The sequence below is a fragment of the Perissodus microlepis genome, chromosome 12 (genome assembly GCF_051167445.1).
Source record: "Perissodus microlepis isolate ML-2025 ecotype Zambia chromosome 12, ASM5116744v1, whole genome shotgun sequence".
NCBI classification, from domain to species: domain Eukaryota; kingdom Metazoa; phylum Chordata; class Actinopteri; order Cichliformes; family Cichlidae; genus Perissodus; species Perissodus microlepis.
In genome coordinates, this window is record NC_140472.1 from 35,118,988 (window position 1) to 35,137,117 (window position 18,130).

The following is an 18,130-nucleotide window of genomic DNA, read 5'->3' on the forward strand; positions in this document are numbered from 1 at the left end:
TAACAGAAAGAGCAGCTCAACAGCAGACAGCAGGCGGAGGCAGGTGAAAGCTAACTAACAGTGTGAAGCAGCAGCTACAGGATCTGCTGCATGGTTTCATCATCTGTGATAAGAAATCAAATCTCTTATGAGTGTGAACAGGTCGTTTCCTCACAGGTTCACAGAGCTTGTTGTCAGCAGGGCAGATAAAACAGCACCGAGCCTCTACAGGGGGCATCCGGATTTGAACCGGAGACCTCTTGATCTGCAGTCAAATGCTCTACCGCTGAGCTACACCCCCTCTGCTTGTGCTTTCAGGCAGAATCAGGCCTCTGTCTGAACAGTGCAGTAAAAACAGAGCTCAGGTCAAACCTGCTGGCCCTTGGTCATATTAACCTGGGTAATGAAGGTCTCTTCATTTATTGTGTTTATCTCCCAAAGCTGGAAAATTCCAGCAGGTACGAGTTGTTGAACACATCAAACATGTAACCGTCAGCTTATGGTCAGAAACACCAGAACAGTTTAAACTCAGTAAAACAAAATGACCAAAATCTTAAAGTGAAAATAACTTTTTGAAGCAGAATTTGCACGCGCTCACTTTGTTTCTTCTGCTCTGTGATTGGCTCGTTCTTGTTTTGATCCTGGTGGATAAACCTCGGTGAGTTGGCGGCGTGTCTTGAAAGCTGCTTTTCTAAATTAAAGCTGATATTTTTTGTACTGATTTGAATCGACCCCTGTGCACATGCTTTTTACGTAATGCTGTTTTTCTTTAAGATGAAATAATAAAATATGTACAAATGAAACAGTTGTCGCCATTTTTGGGCAACAACCCAGAAATGTTTGAACAAAGAGCCTCCAGAAACCTCAGAATCAATGAAAATAGTTCAGGACATTTCTGAAATCAGAATCAGAATACTTTATTAATCCCAAAGGAAATTAGGGATCGACTGATCACCACCAAGAGTCCAAACTATAACTTTAAGGCTGCGCTACACAAATATCCCACTGTGACATTGTCTCTGCATGAATGAGCGCTGGACTCCTCAAACAGAAAAGCTTCTCGGTGCTGGACAGTGACAGGACACACCAGAAGAGGTCAGACACTCAAGCCAGTCATGAAGTCCGTTGGTTCGGTCAGACACGTTCACACCAGCGTCCTGCTGGAGGTCATTTTGCTCTGGCAGTGCTCAGCCTGTTCCTCTTTGCACCAAGGAGCACTTACTGGTCCCACCGATGGGTTAGTCCTGTCCAGGTCTCCTGGAGTAATCACTGTCTCCTGGAACGAGCTCCTTTTGTTTCGAGCAGTGGATTTGTTTTGGAGGAGCCAGACTTTAATTTTTAAAGTGGTCTTGAGCAACACTTCTGCAGCTTTCTGAAAGTCTTCAGGGTTTTTCTTTGGACTGTGGCTGATTTTTCCTCTCTAGTCCTGATACCTGAGGATCTTTAACCCCCCCCACATATGAATCAATTAATCTCAGTATTTCCCCAGTTTTCTTGTAAAAGAGAAAAAGGTTTGTCTGAAGACTTTCGTACAGTACAAACACTTGCAGTATGATGTCAGCAGTTCTTGCAGTAAGACTAAACCATCTTTGTTGTTTTACTCCAACACTGACCTCCCTGCTGCTCATGAACCATGGTTTTGTTCACAGGTCAGTTTCTTCATTAACTAGTATGAAACCATTCTGCAGAAACGTCGAGCGGTGAGAACAAACCCGACACGTCTGGATTTAGACTCTTTAATTGGTGTTTATTGTTACATGGTAAAGTTTAAGGCACTTCAAATCTCACGTGAGCATGAAAGTCAGTACCTTGATGAAAACTAGAGAACTTCTTATTTTACACAGAAGGAAACTGGACATGAAGACAAAAAGGAGAACTAGAGTCAAACGACCACCGTATGTACAACGTAATACATCTCTGCATTAAAAACTATACTCTGATAAATATATAACCTCGTGGATTGTTAAGTAGTAAAAGGAAATATTCAAAATACTGTGATTCTTCTTTTTAAATAGATACAAATCATTTGTATAAAAGTAAAACTTCTCCAGTTTCGCTCACGCCGATGTGACACCGGGATGTCGAGGCCAGCGGTATGTACAGGATGGCTGGATCGCGCTCCATCTCTGACGCTCGCAAACATAATTAAAAATAAAATCAAATGACGAGGGTTTGGTGCTCTTTATGATCAACACTGAGCATCAAGTAAAAAAAAAAAAAAAAAGGCATATTTTAGTTTAAAGGTTGGTCTGAACTCCAGAGTTTGTGACTTTGGACACGTTTCAGCCACAGTCTGTGAAGCACCAGCTGCTTACATTCATATTCAAAGGGCACTTTGGGCTCGTCGTGGAGGCAAATGTGCACATAGATTAAAGAAAAAAGAAAATCCAGAAATCTCATTGGTTGGTTGGGTAAATCCAGCGATGGGTAAGGCGTCGCGCATGAGAACCAATAGCAGCGCAGGGTTTGTGGGCAGAGGAGAGGCTGGGTTTAATCAAACATGCCCCTCCGGGTCGGACTCGGGGACGTTTTTCTGCCGAGTCGAGGCGTTCCCTAAAACACACACACACACACACACACACACACACACACACACACACAGAGCAGATTATTAGGAAGGAGGTTTTAAAATGTGTAACGAAGCTTCCATGATTTGGTGCAACACTAAAATGACGACTCACTGGTGACTGGGCTTTGGAGAAGTTGACGTGAGCATAAAGCAGCACTGCGATGTCCTTGTGTCCCGCTTCCAGAGCTATGGACAGAGCGCTACTCTCATCCTGATGGAGCAAACAAAATAAGTCAGCATGACCAAAAAAAACAGCATCTACACACCTGCAGTTCTTCTCTAATGTTTAGAAACCAGTGGGTCCAACATTACAGCAACAACTTGGTGTACACAACTCACACTGTCGCTGAGCGTGGCGTCACAGCCCGGCTGGGCCAGCAGCAGCTTGACGATCTCGACGTGGCCGTGCTCGCTGGCGCACATGAGCGCCGTCGAGCCCTCGTCGTCCTGGATGTTGACGTCGGCGCCGTGAGCCAGCAGGGCTCGAACCATGTCCATCCTGCCGTGACTGACCGCCAGCATCAGCCCCGTCTGGCCGGCCTGCGGCGGGGACAAAAGCACGGTGAGCAAACCCGACGCTTCCAGCCTCCACGCCGACGCGTTCGTGCAAATATCAACTCTGAACTAAAACGGTTTCATTAAATGAAGAGCTCTGATCACACAGAGCTGCCGTTTTCAATGATTCGGTTTAATGAAGCCACACAAACATCCACAGTATCACAGCACAGCCAGTACAACTGTACGGTGGGCGGAGCCTGGGTGAAGCAACGATGCATGGTTCAGGTAACGAAGGAACAATCATCCAGATGATCGATGTTACTGTTTATTCATGATCACAGGATGCAAACAATCCTTTTCTATATTTCAACATAATGTTTGAAAACTCTCCTAGAGGCAGTTTAACGTTGGTTTGTGTTCATCACAGCACATATTGTGCCACAAACACACCGAGTGGCACCAGGTCAAAATCTCTCCAACAGCTCTAAGAAACTTTCTCAGGAAGCAGTCCACGCTAACGGATCGTGTTCCCGGTGAGAGCTGCATCGTTCCCAAACACGACTCCAGATCAAATGTTCAGTATTTCACAAACTGTTAAATTTGTCTCACTTTTAAAAATCCAGGCCTTTACCTTTCTCCACCACACGGTGTCGCTAAAGTGCAATTTTTCCCACTTCAGCAGCTCCAGAGGTCTTAAACTAAACTCTGTTTAAACTTCTGCAGGCAGTCGTTCATCGACTCACGTTTAGTTTAATTTGTGCATTTCTGATTTTTTCAGTAACTTTCCCGTTTCTGCTCCGTCCATCGTGCACGTTTCATTTCTGCTTTTGCTTCGTTTGCTTTTTAGAGCGACTCTGCTCTCGTCTGGCCGTCGTGACCTTCGTATTACTGCCGCGACCTTTTGACCTCTGACCTCCTCTCACTGACCTGACTGGCGCGTGCGTTGACGTCACCCTTGCCGAAGAGCTCCTCCACAATACGCATGTCCCTGGGCGTCTCCACGGCTGCGAGCGCGGCGAGCATGATGGGGGTGTATCCCGCCTTGTTCTGCTGGTTCACATTACACACGTCTGAAACACACACCAACACAGACAGTTCAAAACTTCCAGAAGGCTGGACAAAGACATTTTTGTCACTGGTGGTCTCGGGTGGGGGGGTGGGGGTCAGCCTGTGACACTGACTCGTCACCGTCGGTCAACGACGTCACAGACGTGTCAGCATGTGACGCTTCTGTCAGTCGCTTCTCCTCGTGAAAAAACAAACAAAAAACACTCGAGTCCCGTGTCGTATCGTCTGCTCCTCCTCACACTCTCTACAAGCTGAACACGCCAACATGGAGGGGGAAGAAACCCGTCAGAGGCCGGATGGGAGCGAAGCGAGCGGAGGCCTCCGCTAGAACTGGGACGGACAAAGGCTACAATGGGAGGAGGGGGCGGAGACGGCGTCACGGACACACGGACACAAAAGGCCGAGGAGACAAAAGGCCTTCAGAGCAGCGAGTGTCCGCGACCTCATCACAGTCTATTGAGCCTCCGCGGAGCTCGCTGTGTGGGAGCGTCAGCGAGGACGAGGCTGTCGCATTAAAAAAGAAAAACTTTCCTGTCTTGGAGCCCAAATGTGAGCGTCTGTGTTGTCTACGTTCTTGGTGACATTTCACTCATACCTGCAGATTTCCTGCCCGGGTTTTAAAATATATTTTCTCAGGTTATGAATTAAATCAGTTTCATGAAGTTTTACTCAATTTTGATCCGGTGTTTTTCCTGGAGATCCACAGAAGATATGGAAATGCAAACAGACCGTTTCTAGTCCTGCTGACTGGAAGTCATATTACTGCCACCACATTTAACCACTCCTTATTACAACTCTGTGAGTCCAAACAAGCCTCGAGCCTGAGAGAGGAAGGCGGAGGAGCTGGAGGAGACCCCTCCTGCTGTGTGGTGACAGCGCCAACCAAAGCCGTTTGTATCCTTGTATCCTCACTTTCAGTGTTTTCCTTCATCGTCTTCCAGCGTGAAGCCGTGTCCCGCCTGCATCTGTGGCTCTGCATCACGAGTTCACTCAGCTGCCTTTGTGTCAAACTATCAGATAATTATTTTGCTGTTAACAGCAGGAGCTGCGGGGACAGAGGGAGAATCCTCCTCGACTGTCAGGATGGAGGAAAAAGGAGGTGAAGCATGAGGAGAAACCAGGAAGACAAAAAGGTGAAATCTGACCATCGTGACATCTGAGATGTTTTATAGACAACAACAAATAAAGACTGTACGTCCCTCAACATGAACGTCTCACTGTTTTGTGCCCACATCAAGTTAAATAAAGTTTTTTTAAAGTTGAACTTCATCCTACCCGCAGCGCTCCACCAGTGAACGAGCCGAGGATTTACAGGACAGACGGACTGCTGTCTTCAGCTTTTACATTTAGAAAACAAAAACAAACAAACAGTATAAATGGAGAAAAAGAGGCTGGAGGTGGGAGATGAAGCCCTCCCTCAGCAGCGCCCTCGTCTCTCCTGGGAGCCGATCATCTCAAAGCCGCCTCGCACGAACGCAGCTCTCACCTGCATCCAGCAGCTTCTTCACCACCTGGAAGTTTGAGTGTGAAACGCTGTAGTGCAGCGCCGTGTTGCCGTTGCCGTCGGCCATGTTGACGATGTGGCGCAGCACGGCGGGAGAGAAGTCCGTGAAAGCTCCCAGGTAGTCCTCCACCATGGCCGCCACCGCCGCCTTCTGACTGGACACGCGGAACCACTCGTGCTGCACCGTGTTGAGACAGCCTCTCTGCACAGACAGGAAGTGACCATCAGCACGCCGACAGGCAAATTTAACTAAAGGCCCAGCTTTGGGTGCACAGTGGGCGTGTCACACTGAATCCACTGAGGTGATTGGTCAGCGCTGCGCTCCAAACCACGTTTCATGACATCATTTAACAAACAGCTGATCAGATTCCTCACCAGGTCTTTGTTGGTCACAGCCTTGGAGTCACCGAGGTGAGACTTGAGAACGTTGCATGCAGCCAGCATCTTCTCACTCAGCTCGTACCTTTGAGTCGAGGTCAAACAGACGTCATTCTTCTAATAGCTTCAGCCTCATCCAACAGGTTAGTTTGGACATAAGTGATCAAATTTACAGACAGAAAAATATCATCATGATTTCATCTTCTTTACTCGCCTCTCTCTCGTCTCCTGCTTCTCTGAACTTTCCTCGTCATCCTTCTTGTCCACGTCCTCTGCTCCCTCGGGCTGGAACTCCTCCCTCGTGCTCTGCCCCTCCACTTTCTGGTGTTCCTCCTTTCCTCCGTACCCCTCCTCCTCGTCCTCGTCCTCTTCGTCTGACCCAGAGGAGCTGCTGTCCTCTGAGCTGGAGTCGTCACTCGACGTAGTCTCGTATCTGCGCCACGAGGGGGCGACAGAGGTGCAGAAACAAAGATGTGAGTGCAGATCAGCAGCTCGGGTTTCATATTTGCGAACAACAATAACGAGCTCGTGAGGCTCGGCGTCGACACACAGCTGAGCAAACGTGAGCCCTGCCACCTTTGACCTCAGCCGGGACACCAAAACACTGAAAAACTCTCACGCTGCAAACTTCTGATTAAAAACATTCTCACCCTCCGTTCACCCCGACGAACTGCAGGTTCTTCTTCGTGCCGTTGGAGTCGGCTCGGCCGTCTTTCTTCTTCATGATGGATTTCAGGGTGCTCTGCCCTGCAGGAGACGCAGAACATCGTAAAGCAGAGCCGACAACATGACACATAATCCAGAATCAACTTAAACTCATCTGATAAATCGAACAGGCTGCTTTAAAACAGGGCTGCGTGTTTATCGATGCAGATGTACGTTAGTAAAAAGCACCATGTAGGCGGGCTGTTATATCCAAACACTTCAAAACATGAATAGTTCATCGATACATAAATAAGGAAACCCTTCATCATCACAGTGTGACACAAAGTTCAACTTCAGGAAGCGATGAGGACGGAGCGATGAAGACGGAGCCATGAGGACGGCGCCATGGCACCGCCTGCATCGTTTCCTCCTGTTGTCACTTTGATTTGCAGAATGCTTTCGTTTCCTGAGCCGACAGAATCATGTTTAACGCTGCCGTCATGTGATGATTGTGCGTTCACATATTTTTGAACACTGCAGATATTCAGACGTCAGTTATGAACAAAGATACGTTCCTCATCAGGACCTCATCTCAAACAGACCCTCGTCACTAAATTAATAAAGAACAAGATTAAATCAGATCTCTGACATCTGTAAGCTCCAGCTTCTATATTTCACCTCTGTTCACGAGCGGAGCGCCCCCTGTTGGAATCATGTTAAACAGCTGGACTATTTAGGCTCCCTTTTGTTTACAGCCATGTGTGGCTGAGACAGTATTACAGGGCTGTGACAGACACACTTATCTGGAGTTTATGCATCATTAAATTATGTTTCTGTTATTTATAGTGTGTAAGGTGAGACTTTTCGGAGTGGAAAGTGTTTTTCCTTCGTCGTTTCCGTCTCCTTCCCATGTTTCATCACGATCCTCCTCATAAAATCATCTCTCCAACTCTCCTCCTGCATAATTAACACACCATGTAACTAAATAGCCCATTGAGCTGGTTACAAAGAGCCGATAACGCCTGAATGCTCCACTAAAAGTTCTGACATGATCGAGAGCTTTGGCAGGGAGGAAAGCAGCCATTAAGTGTCCGTCTCATCTGTCCGCGAGGCACTGGAAGCCGACTCAAAGCCCGAAGTATCTCAGTCATTTTAAGTAGAGGCCTCGAAAACCGAAATACCAGCAGAGCGAGCCAGAAACACTCAGCACATCTGCCAGGACTTGCCTCCACCGAGGGGCCTCCTTAATGCTGCGGGGAGGAACAGAGCGGACTGTGTTCATGCATCAGCATGCAGGGAGCTGCATGTGTACACACAGGCGTGTGCGCTGCTCATTAGCAACAGTCGTTCAGCACGTTTCCCGTGTTTTGACAGCTGGGAGTGAGAGTGGCGTGAGCCGCTCGTCGGGCCGATGACGGCGCTCGCGGTGGCGTTTCACATGTCACCTGGCGTCGGCGCGAGGTGACCTCCTACAGTCAGCTCAGGTGAGGTAACGCACACCTTACAGCAGCCGGGTTGTGAAAGAAACGTTTGAATGTTCTGCTGAGGGGCCGTCTCTACAGCCAGCAGACCACCGCCTAAACATCTGGTCAGATAACTTAGAAAAACATCTGCTTTACGCTCCAGAGCCTCGCTCTCACTGTTCTGGCTCTCTGCTTCTGCACAGGAACAGTAACTGAAGCTGAAACAGTGACTTTAGCTCGCAGTGTTTATAACCCTGATAAATGGACTCGGGGGCCAAAGAAGGCAAATAAGATGTGTTTGACTCTCAAACTGAGCAACAGAGTCCAAAAAGCACGAGCTGACAATCTGATTCATGTTCCTGGGTCACAGAGCATCAGACATCAGCCCGTCTGCTGTGGAGGGAAAACCTTCGAAGGTTCAGCACTTGACCATAAGACGTAGCAGTCAGGTGGGTGTGGCTGGAGCACCAAAATAAAACTGATTGAGCTAAAAGCAGAAGCAACACAGATCTGGGAGTCTATGATACTCGAAACCACCATCAGCCTCCAGACCTCCATCTCAGAACCACACTGCAACCTCCACAGTGAGGACAGGGGTACATTTACACTGTCAGAGGCGTGGCCTGGAGCACTTTTGGCTGTCCAATTAGGATGAAGCTGTAGTATTTTATCAGGAAGTTCATTAGAAATAACGAGCAGGCGTCTGTGGGACGCATCAGAGTCTCTGGACTAACCAGACTTGTTAGCATTAGCTCAAAAAGATGTTGATTCCAACTACAGACGACAGTGGCCAGGTCCATCTTTTACATACAGCTTGTAAACTGCAGCGCTCTTAAAATATTTAATATTGGAATAACAATAACAACAATAACGAGCTGTGTTGTTGCAGTCGTACCATGCAGCGCTGTAGACATCTGGAGGTCCATGCGGCTCTTCTGCTCGGCCGCACTGATCTGCTGCTGCGACGGCGTGTTCGCAGGCGTATCGGCTGCTGTGAGGTCAGGTGACTTCTCCACGTGCTCTGCCCCGACAGACGACAGCTGGAGCTGCTGACTGCTCTCTGACAAGGGGAACAAAAGAAAAGGACATTTTGAGCTCTCTGAACGTTCACTTTGTTACCGTCTGAAACGACAGAGCGCCACAGAGGCGAGGAGCGATTTGAGATCCAGTTTTCTAAATCAAAGACAGTTTTTCACTCCTCACTGATTTGAAGACGGCAGCATTCAGTAGGACAAAGGCTCTTGGTGCTCCAAGGAGCGGCATCAGCCGCGACTTTAATGTAACTCTGTGCTGAATGTTGATGGCAGGAGTAAAGTCACAAGAACGGGATAAAAACACAAAAGAGGAAACGTGTGATGACATCGCAAAAGAGGCCAGAAAGGAGCACAGAATCGCCGCGTGCTCATCTGCAACAACGTGTGTTATGTAAGGGAGAAGGAGCCATGAATCAGCATCAGCAGGGAGCTGTTAGTGAAGGCAGGGCGGCCCGCAAAAACAACAAGTGGAAGAATGGTGCGACATTACTGCCTCCTAAAAGAAATGAGCTCATTGTTGGTTCAAGTCCAAAGGCCCTGCCACATTTTTCAGGGTCACAGATCAGCACAGCCTGTCTGATCCTATCAGGATTCTCTTTACATGTGTGTGACAACCCCACCCCCTAAACTCCAAACCAGCACCCACCCTTCAGTCCTGAACTACACCTTGATTCAGCTCATTAGAACACTGACATGCATACAAATGTGTTTGAGACGAGCAGCACTCCTCCAGGGCTGAAAAACCTGCAGTTCCTCTAATGACCACTCGAGGCAGTCCCCACAGACTCCCATGTTAAAACTTTAACTGTAGCTACTGCAAACTTCACATCACTCAGCTGAATGTCGACAGGTTTGTGCCGTCACAGCTTTCTGGAACCAGTTTAGGCCCATCAGAGCGCTCCGACGAGCTTAAATGTAACATTTTTAAATCCTGGTTTTTTGTATATGAAACTGGAGGAGTTGAAATTGCATAACATGCATTCAATTTTTTCCAAATGGCTTTGCAAAAAAAAAAAAAAAATCACATAAAAATCGCTGCAACAACAAAAACATAATAATCTTGAAACACGCTTTGCCAATCTGATCAGCTGTTTGCGGCACTTCCTACGTCAGCGCGAACCATCGCATGTTCACCATCACCTGTCAAAACCGGACGTGACGTCGTGTTTTGGGGAAACGTAGTTTTTTCTTGCAGCGCCTCTCAAAGGTTTACTGTGTTTATGAAAGTTTGCCTTTCTGTACAGTTCCTGGGAGGCTTAACTGAACTGTTGGAAGTAGATTCTCTTGATGCTGTTTTTTTGCAATTTGTGCACAATAATAGTCATTTCGTTTTTCCTGCAGTTAATAAAAAACATTGTGAATCTCAAAAATGAAACTATGAAGACACTTGAAATTTCTGTAAGTAGAAATATGTGTAAAAAAAAAAAAAAAAATCATTTTTTGTAGTTTATTGCACTTCTTTTGCAATATGTGTAGTTATTATGGATTTAATGCACACATATTATTAAAATTTGGGATATAACGTTTGTATTGATGCATAGCAAGTTGAAATACTCCCAGAAATGCCTACAGCATGTAAAAATATAAAGATAAGATGAAGGAGGCATTTCAGTATTTTATGAATTTGTTACTTTGCTTTCATACAAACAGAATAATAACTTTAGGTTTGGAGGAAATGCTCGCTTTCAAAATGGAGAAGCAAACATGAAGAGGATGAAATGGAAATCACAACATCTCTGTGACAACGGAGCAAACTCCATCAGCTGAGGACGATCAAATGACACGATCGTTAGCTACAGAAGAGCCATTACCATAATGGGAGGAAAGCTCGAGTCAGTCTACATGTCAGACTCTAGTTAGAGACGCTGCAGTCTTTCCAAATAAACAGTACCCTCACCTTCTTTTGACTCCGCCTGCAGCTTCAGGATGTCCTCGGCGCTCCCGTACTTCATGACTGAGTTGATGGATGACAGTGTGCTGACCAGCTGACTGTTGATGACCCCAAACTGGGACCGGGGCTGGCCGAATGCCTCCGCCAGCTCGGTATAGTTCTCGGCCAGCAGCATTTGCTGCTCCTGCAGCAGCTTCTGCACGCGCTCGATGTAATGGTCCAAGCTGACGCCACCGTGCGCCTGCAGGGCGGCCGGATCAGCGTGCACAGCGGCCGGCGCAGGCTTCACCTCTGCCGTCTCCTGGCTGCCGATGCTCGCCACAGACTCAGCCGGCTGGGAGGGGCCACACGCTATGTTTCTGGTTTTTAAACCAACCAGGAAATTCTCATGGACGCTCACTGGCCCCACCCCACATTCTTTGGTTTTAGTTGAGCTCAATTTGCCGGGCAAGAGCTCCACGTCCGAGGTGGTTCCAACGGCGATCGAACGCATCTTTGCCGTTGAGTGAACGTCTTTGACGAGTCCTTCTCCGGCAGCGACGGTCCGGGTTTCTGTGACCACCGTGTTGGTTTGCTTATCTGATGTAACCGACTCCATGTGAGTGAATGAGTCTGAGAGGACAGCGTGCTTCGTGTTCGTGGATTTGTGTGCAACTTCTGCCTCAGTGCTGGTCTCCTGAGTCAGTAACTCAGGAGCCGCCGTGACTCCAGAGTCCACTTGACTGACACGGTCAGTCTCAGTTCCTTGTGACACCAGCGTCTTGATGGGACTAACGAGCACATCCACCGAACAGTCTCCACAGCCCACGGATCTCTGCTCTTTGCTGGCTTCCATCACGGGTTCACTGAGGGTCAAGCTGTCCACCAGCTCCTCCGTGTTCACTCCCACCTCACAAACGCTGAGCTCTACGCCTACCTGCCGATGGCACGTCTCCACGTGCCGTCCTACACACTGGTCAGACACCTCCATCTGTTCGTGCACCACCCACCGGTCCATGGGGATATCCGGTCCTGTGGCGACGCTGTGCACAGAAGGCTGACAGGACACTCCTCTAGTCAGAGTCTGTGGACTTTTAGCAGTGCTAACATGGCTGAATTCCAGATGTTCGCCCACTCCCTGGCTGCGTGTCTGGACTTTAGCCTCCACACAGGCGCTGTACATCTCCGGCCTGACCATCAAACCTTTGTCTGCTTTTTTCTTGTTTGACCCACCGGCAGCTTGGAGCTCCAGTTTCAGCTTGCCCATCTCCATCTGATGAGTGGTTTCCTTGAGCTGCACCTCCAGGCGGTAGATCTTCTCCTTCAGGGAGTCGATGGTCTGCTGCTGGAGCTCGATCTCTTTCTCAGCTTCGCTGCTCATGCCCAGCATGGCCTCGGTGACGCCAACTGCAGTGCTCCGGATTTCCAGCCGCTCTGTAGACACCCCCGCGTCCCGAAAACAGCGTTCCTTCTCTGGCTTTCTTTGGGTGGCTGGAAGATTATTCATATTTTGATCAGTAACTATGCCAACAGACTTTTGGTGGGCCTGGTTCTGCGTGAGGTTTGAAGGCTGATTTTCATTTGCGTTGTCCTTGGAAGTCTTCTCCAGTGCTTGGACCTCAGCAGCCAGGCGTCTGAACTCCTCCAGCCTCTGAGCGCTCTGCTCCTGGGCTTCTGGCTCGATGATGTGCAGCTCTGTTTCCTTTTGGATGGGGCCCGGGTTTTCCATTTGGTCAGCGCAGCCTACACTGTAGGAACGTTTGCGGAAGCCGCCAAGACCTTGACCTTTTGATTGAGCAGCCAACTGTCTTTTCTCCTCCTGCAGAACGGCAATCTTCACCTGCAGGATGGGAATGGTTTTCACCTGCTCTTCCAGCTCTTTCAGCCTCTTGAGCGCCACGACCATCTGCTCCCGGATTTGCTGCAGGTGTAACGGGCTGACGTTAGTTACCGGGGTAGCCACGCCAGAGCTCATGGGGCTGTGGCGGATGGAGCTGCCCCTGGATGGTGGGTAATAGGGGTTATACTCTCCATTAGGGAGATGACCGTTGATGGGCAGAGTCTGATAGGTGTTGGGAGAGATCTGGCTTGTGCCTATGGAGCCAGAGTAGGAGGACAGCGAGCTGCTGGAGCCCATACCACCGAAGCTGGCGAGACGCCGGCGGGGCATCGGAGGCTCGCTTAGCGGCTGCAGAAGCGCACGCTCCTGCTCCAGCCGACGGCGGGTCTCCATGAGGGTCTTCTCCACTTGGGGGTTGTGCCGAGGGGCAAACCTGGGCGACGGCGGGGGGAGGAGCTGTTTCTGCTCTGCGATGCTTGAACACGGCTGATGCAGAGGCACCTCACAGGCTGCCCTGGAGAGGGTGGGGGTCAGCGGGGCAGCGGCCCTGTTGGTGAAGAAGACCGGGGACTGTTTGCCGTCACTGTTGGAGGAGGACAGCGAGTCTGTGGAGGTCCATTCAGCCTGAGCGCCGACCCCGCCAGTGCTGCCCCGAGGCACCACCGAGGGTTTGGCCACTTTGGGCTTCCTCTGGATACTCAGCTTCTTAATAGTGTTGCCCCTCTCGATGTCGTCAACATACTTGAGGAAGTCCAGGTCTAACTGATAACCATAAGGAGTTTCAACATAGTAGGGGGCCTCAGAGTCCTTCTCGTCTTCTGTGCTTGGGCATCTTTGTCCTCTTTCTGTAAGAGAGACCACAAAAATGTATTAGTGTCGCTTTAATGCTGGAAACAGACCGATTTATAGAGCTCGTACATACTGAGAGGATCTACTGAGCCAAGTCTCTGAAAGTGTGAGAGTCAGGAAAATCATTAATCCTGTTAATTTGAGACATAAAATCATAATAATCCCACTCTTACATATAAATAGATCTATGCACATTTCATTCAGCCACAAGGTAAAAACAGAAGGAGGAAAATAAAGAGGACAAGTCCACAAATCCCAACAGCTTCATCTGATCCGACTCTTAACGTGCAGGTATTTTCTTCGTTTACACAGAATTAATCTAATGCTCGCAGCACGCTGCCTGCACCTCTGGCCACAGACAGTCGTCATAATTTGACAGAGCGAGTACAAACACATCTGAAATTTCTCACATCTCTGCATTTTTGTTGGCGTCACATCGTTGCGTCTCACATAGTTTGGGTCCAACTAAAACATTCTCTGCCAAAATAACTAGCACTCAGGCTTTTCCACAAAAGCGGCAGAAGATTTAAAACAAAATTAATCTGTCAAAGTCGGCTCGCCGAGGTGTGACGAAACCAAAGGTTCAAAGCTGTGACACAAACAGACTGTCGCTTCCAAAGCTCACATAAGAAAGAAGGCAAAGGGGTCTGAGAGGCGACGTCAATATTCCCTCGTTCAAAATCCATCCAGTGTCAACATTTTAGCTGTTACAGGCAGAAGTGACCACGAGCTATCACCCAGTTAAAAGAGCAGCTACGGGCCAATCAAAGCTGCTTAAATCAAAGTCCAAACTCCAACACTTCCAGCGGAAAATGCCCTCCGTCACAGCCAGGCCGCCGCATTCACACCGCGTTGGCTAAATACAGAGGCTTGTTCTTGGTATGCCTGGAACTCTCAGTGACTAAAGCAAACACAGGCTGGAAATAAACAGCCCTGCTCTTCCCTTCCAGTCCGCCCAGCTCCTTTCCATTCAGCAACAACAGGAGGAGGGAACTACAGGGATAAGCCTGCTGCTAAAACCTCTGCATGTGTTGCTCAAACTTCACTCACCGCACACCAGCAGCTCTTTAACTGGACGTTTCCTCCTCTGCTCCTCTCGGCTTCAGATTCACGGCTCTGTGCTGGGATCACAACTACGCCTTCTCCTCCGTGCTCGCTTTCACAATCCTCTCTCCACACGGGACATAAAAAGCTCCACTATTGGTGTAAACTACACGCAGCGCTGCTCTGGTGCACCATTGGACAGCTGCTTCCTCCAATCGTGTGAGGCTAGAGCCGGGCGCTTCCCTTCCTAAATAAGAGTCCTGTTATGCATGGAGGGGAGGTGAACCCACAACAATAACAGTCTGTTCTTGACACCAGTCAGACTTTTACACTGGTCTATGCTCCATGATACAAAGACCCATCCGTGACTTACAGTCAGCCCCCCACACACACACACACACACACACACACACTGAGGGAGCGACCTGGTCAGTGCACGGCTAAATCTACCCCCTCAGTCTTCAGCCTGTGATGATAACACTGCATGGATTCCAGTTCAATTCCATTTATATGGCACCAAATCACAGCAACAGTCGCTTCAAGGTGCTTTATGCTGTAAGGTAAAGACTTTTTATTTAAATCATGCTGTGTCACAATTTTAAACTAGTCTGCACTCCTGACAGTTGTTTGGGGGAAAAAAAGCCAGTTTCCTCATGTTTTCTGATTTTTTTGTTTTTGTGAATCGAGCGTCTGACCGCTCCGTCTGCAGACAAAGCCCCGGCTGTTTTCTGCTGCCCTGAGAGTCACGTCCCGTTTTTTCCCCCTGGTATAAATATTCTGAGAGAACAGTCACGGTCTTGTGCTGTCTGGTTTGGAGGAGTCCCCCTGTGGCACGAGCGCCAACCGGCCGTGTCGCATGTGACGGGCAGCTCTGCGGCACGGACACTCCGAACAGCTGAGCGATGACCTCATCAGCTGACAACTGACGGGGTCGGGCAGCAGGACAGCGAGAAGAGCCCGGGCGTCTGCTGCAGCTAACAGCTGTGAGCTCGTCAGTCTGAGGGGTCACGTGACAGTTAGCACAGCGAGGCTGCTGGACTTCATTTCCCTTCTTACAGACCACGTCTTCAGCCCTGCCTAAAGCCGTTTGCACAGCCATGAAAAGGAGGCATTATTCTGGAAGAAGTTCCCCAAACTGAGCTCCACCAGTGTGACCAACCTCGAAAACAGGACCTGCAAACTTCCCTCTTTATCTGCCTCAGCAGCCAATGAGAGGAGAGAGAAAAGCACATTTCTGGTTACAATTTGATCATAAAATTATTTTCTCATTTTCCCCTGAACATCCTGAACATCCTGGATGTTAAAACACCACATTACTGTTGTTTAGTGTATCCGGCCTGATGGTGGAATCGACCTTCTTGCTGTGAGGAAACAGCGCTAACACCGTGCCACAGTGCTGCTCTATGCGTTTTTAATTTAGCAAATTTAGGGACTCATCATACTTCCTCTTTTCAAAGCAAAAAATAAATAAATAGCTTTCCACCTCATTTTCTCCTCTTGCTCCAAAGCTCACAGCTCGGCCTGTTCGTGTGGGAATTTCAGCCTCGTTCTTTCAGCTGTAACCAGGTGGGTTTAACGCCCTGATTCCAAGTGCAGAACAAACAAACAACTGAAATCATTATTTAAGGGTCCAAAAGTGCTTTAATCAGCTGATGAAGATAAGCAGTTTCCTCAGGTGATAATCATCTGACACTTTTTACAGAAAGTCAAATCGTCTCTGAACTCAAACCATTAATAAGCTGAGCTCCAGTATAAACAGCTGGTTTTTAATTCTTTAGTTTCAGGGGGATACATTTTGTTTTTTTCTTACCTGTCCAAGGACATCAAGACCAAATACAGCTATGAGCATGTGCACAGTGTATTAATAAAAGAAGACAGAATAAACAAAAATGCCTCTTTTAGTCAAAGTCGTCCAGCGGAGCAGAGTTTTGCTCTGATCTGCGAGTGCCAACCTAAAAATAACAGGTAGTTTTGACCACACAGTTCCCGGCTCTGTTCTACTTCCCTCAGATATTCAAATATTTCTGCCTAATTATCAAAGGTGAGCCATATGTACAAGCTCACAGGCCACAATGAGGACTCGCAGCTCAGCGGCTCAAACAGAAACTTGCTTCAGAGTCAAAGACCAGTTCTTCACACGTCCCTTTGCAGCCAAACTCAGCAGCACGCACCGTCGGTAACACGTTTCAGTCGTTTCCATGTCCACAGACATGTGAGCCACGTAAAACACCCCGAACTGTGTCTGAGCTTTTCTCTGCTTCTCCAATCAGCTGCTGATCATTCACGCCGCTCAAGCTCGCCGCGTTTGCTCTTAAAATATGGGACTGCAGGCCGGCCCGGGCCCCGATGTTGACGCTCTGAAGAAAAATATACAAGCGGGGCCGTGCTTATTTTACAGCGGCTCTGTAAAAGTTTAAATTTAGAGCTGACGAAAGCCTTTTAATTCCACAGCGCCATCAGACGCTGAATAAATGAGGCTACTGGGCTAAATGTGTCTGCCAGCTGTTTGTTAACCAGAGAAATTAAAGCCAAACTACCTGCTTTCACACACACACACTTTAATTACCAGTTACAGAAGGTTACATCTCACCTTAGAGCACATTTCCTCATCAGTCTGTGGACAGTTAGGGTGTCAGTAATCTTTAACTACGTTTTAAAAAAAATCTGTAATCCAGTATTCCTGTTGCCTGGTAACAAATGACTGCATAAGCACACAACCTCGGCTGTGTGATTTGATGCGTATGATTTGAATCATGCGTCTCCAGGTCTCATCACAGCGTGACACCAACAGCAGGCTCTGGATGGACTCAGAGACATTTATCTCCGTTTAAAGAAACCTTCTCGCTGTGTGTGACCAGCCTGGAGTTAAAGCGCTGTTGTTTTGTCCCGTTGGGTTTGGTTCATCATTTTCCTCCTTTGTACAATTTGTTGCTCAGATCTGATAACATGTGCACTTAGGTGTGGTCCAAGACAACAACATTAGGACCCACGCGTGGTGCGATCCGGGGATATTAGGATAAATGAGTGAACTGCTCGTTAGTGATGGTAGACAAAATGAGTTTAGGCCCAACTACAAAGCACTGGGCTTTGTGGATATCTGAGAGACGCCGACGTCCACAGAAGAAAACACTGGAGTGTTCAGATCTGAGCAAACTGCCCTTTTATTTAGATTTTAATCTTATCGGTTCTGCCCAACAGCTCACGTTCAATTTAAGTTCCTGCTCAAAGGGGATCGAGTCTCCAGTGTTCTAAGATCTTTAGTGACGCTCCAAAAATCCTGAAATAACATAAAGAAAACAAACTTGTTTGGGAACACCCGTTTCACTGTTGGTACCTCACGTGTACATATTTACCAATATCCAGTATGCACACGCTGCTTCTGGGTCTGA

The 18,130-nt window shown here is 48.2% G+C and overlaps 1 protein-coding gene and 1 non-coding gene across 2 annotated transcripts in view; both read right to left on the reverse strand.

The window, feature by feature from the left end:
• Positions 1-208: 208 nt before the first annotated feature.
• trnac-gca (transfer RNA cysteine (anticodon GCA)) lies at positions 209-280 on the reverse strand. Its single transcript has one exon. It is a non-coding gene; the product is annotated as a tRNA-Cys (tRNA).
• A 1,421-nt stretch (positions 281-1,701) lies between these two features.
• Positions 1,702-18,130, reverse strand: part of kank1a (KN motif and ankyrin repeat domains 1a) — a 52,686-nt gene continuing 36,257 nt past the window's right edge. Inside the window, exons 3-12 of the mRNA XM_084945374.1 lie at positions 11,036-13,693; positions 9,000-9,164; positions 6,647-6,743; positions 6,211-6,429; positions 5,994-6,081; positions 5,601-5,820; positions 3,974-4,116; positions 2,888-3,088; positions 2,661-2,759; positions 1,702-2,532 (exon numbers count right to left, since the gene is read on the reverse strand). Coding sequence (XP_084801500.1) covers positions 2,470-2,532; positions 2,661-2,759; positions 2,888-3,088; positions 3,974-4,116; positions 5,601-5,820; positions 5,994-6,081; positions 6,211-6,429; positions 6,647-6,743; positions 9,000-9,164; positions 11,036-13,693 — 3,953 coding nt within the window. The 3' untranslated portion in view covers positions 1,702-2,469. The remainder of the gene's footprint in view (positions 2,533-2,660; positions 2,760-2,887; positions 3,089-3,973; positions 4,117-5,600; positions 5,821-5,993; positions 6,082-6,210; positions 6,430-6,646; positions 6,744-8,999; positions 9,165-11,035; positions 13,694-18,130) is intronic.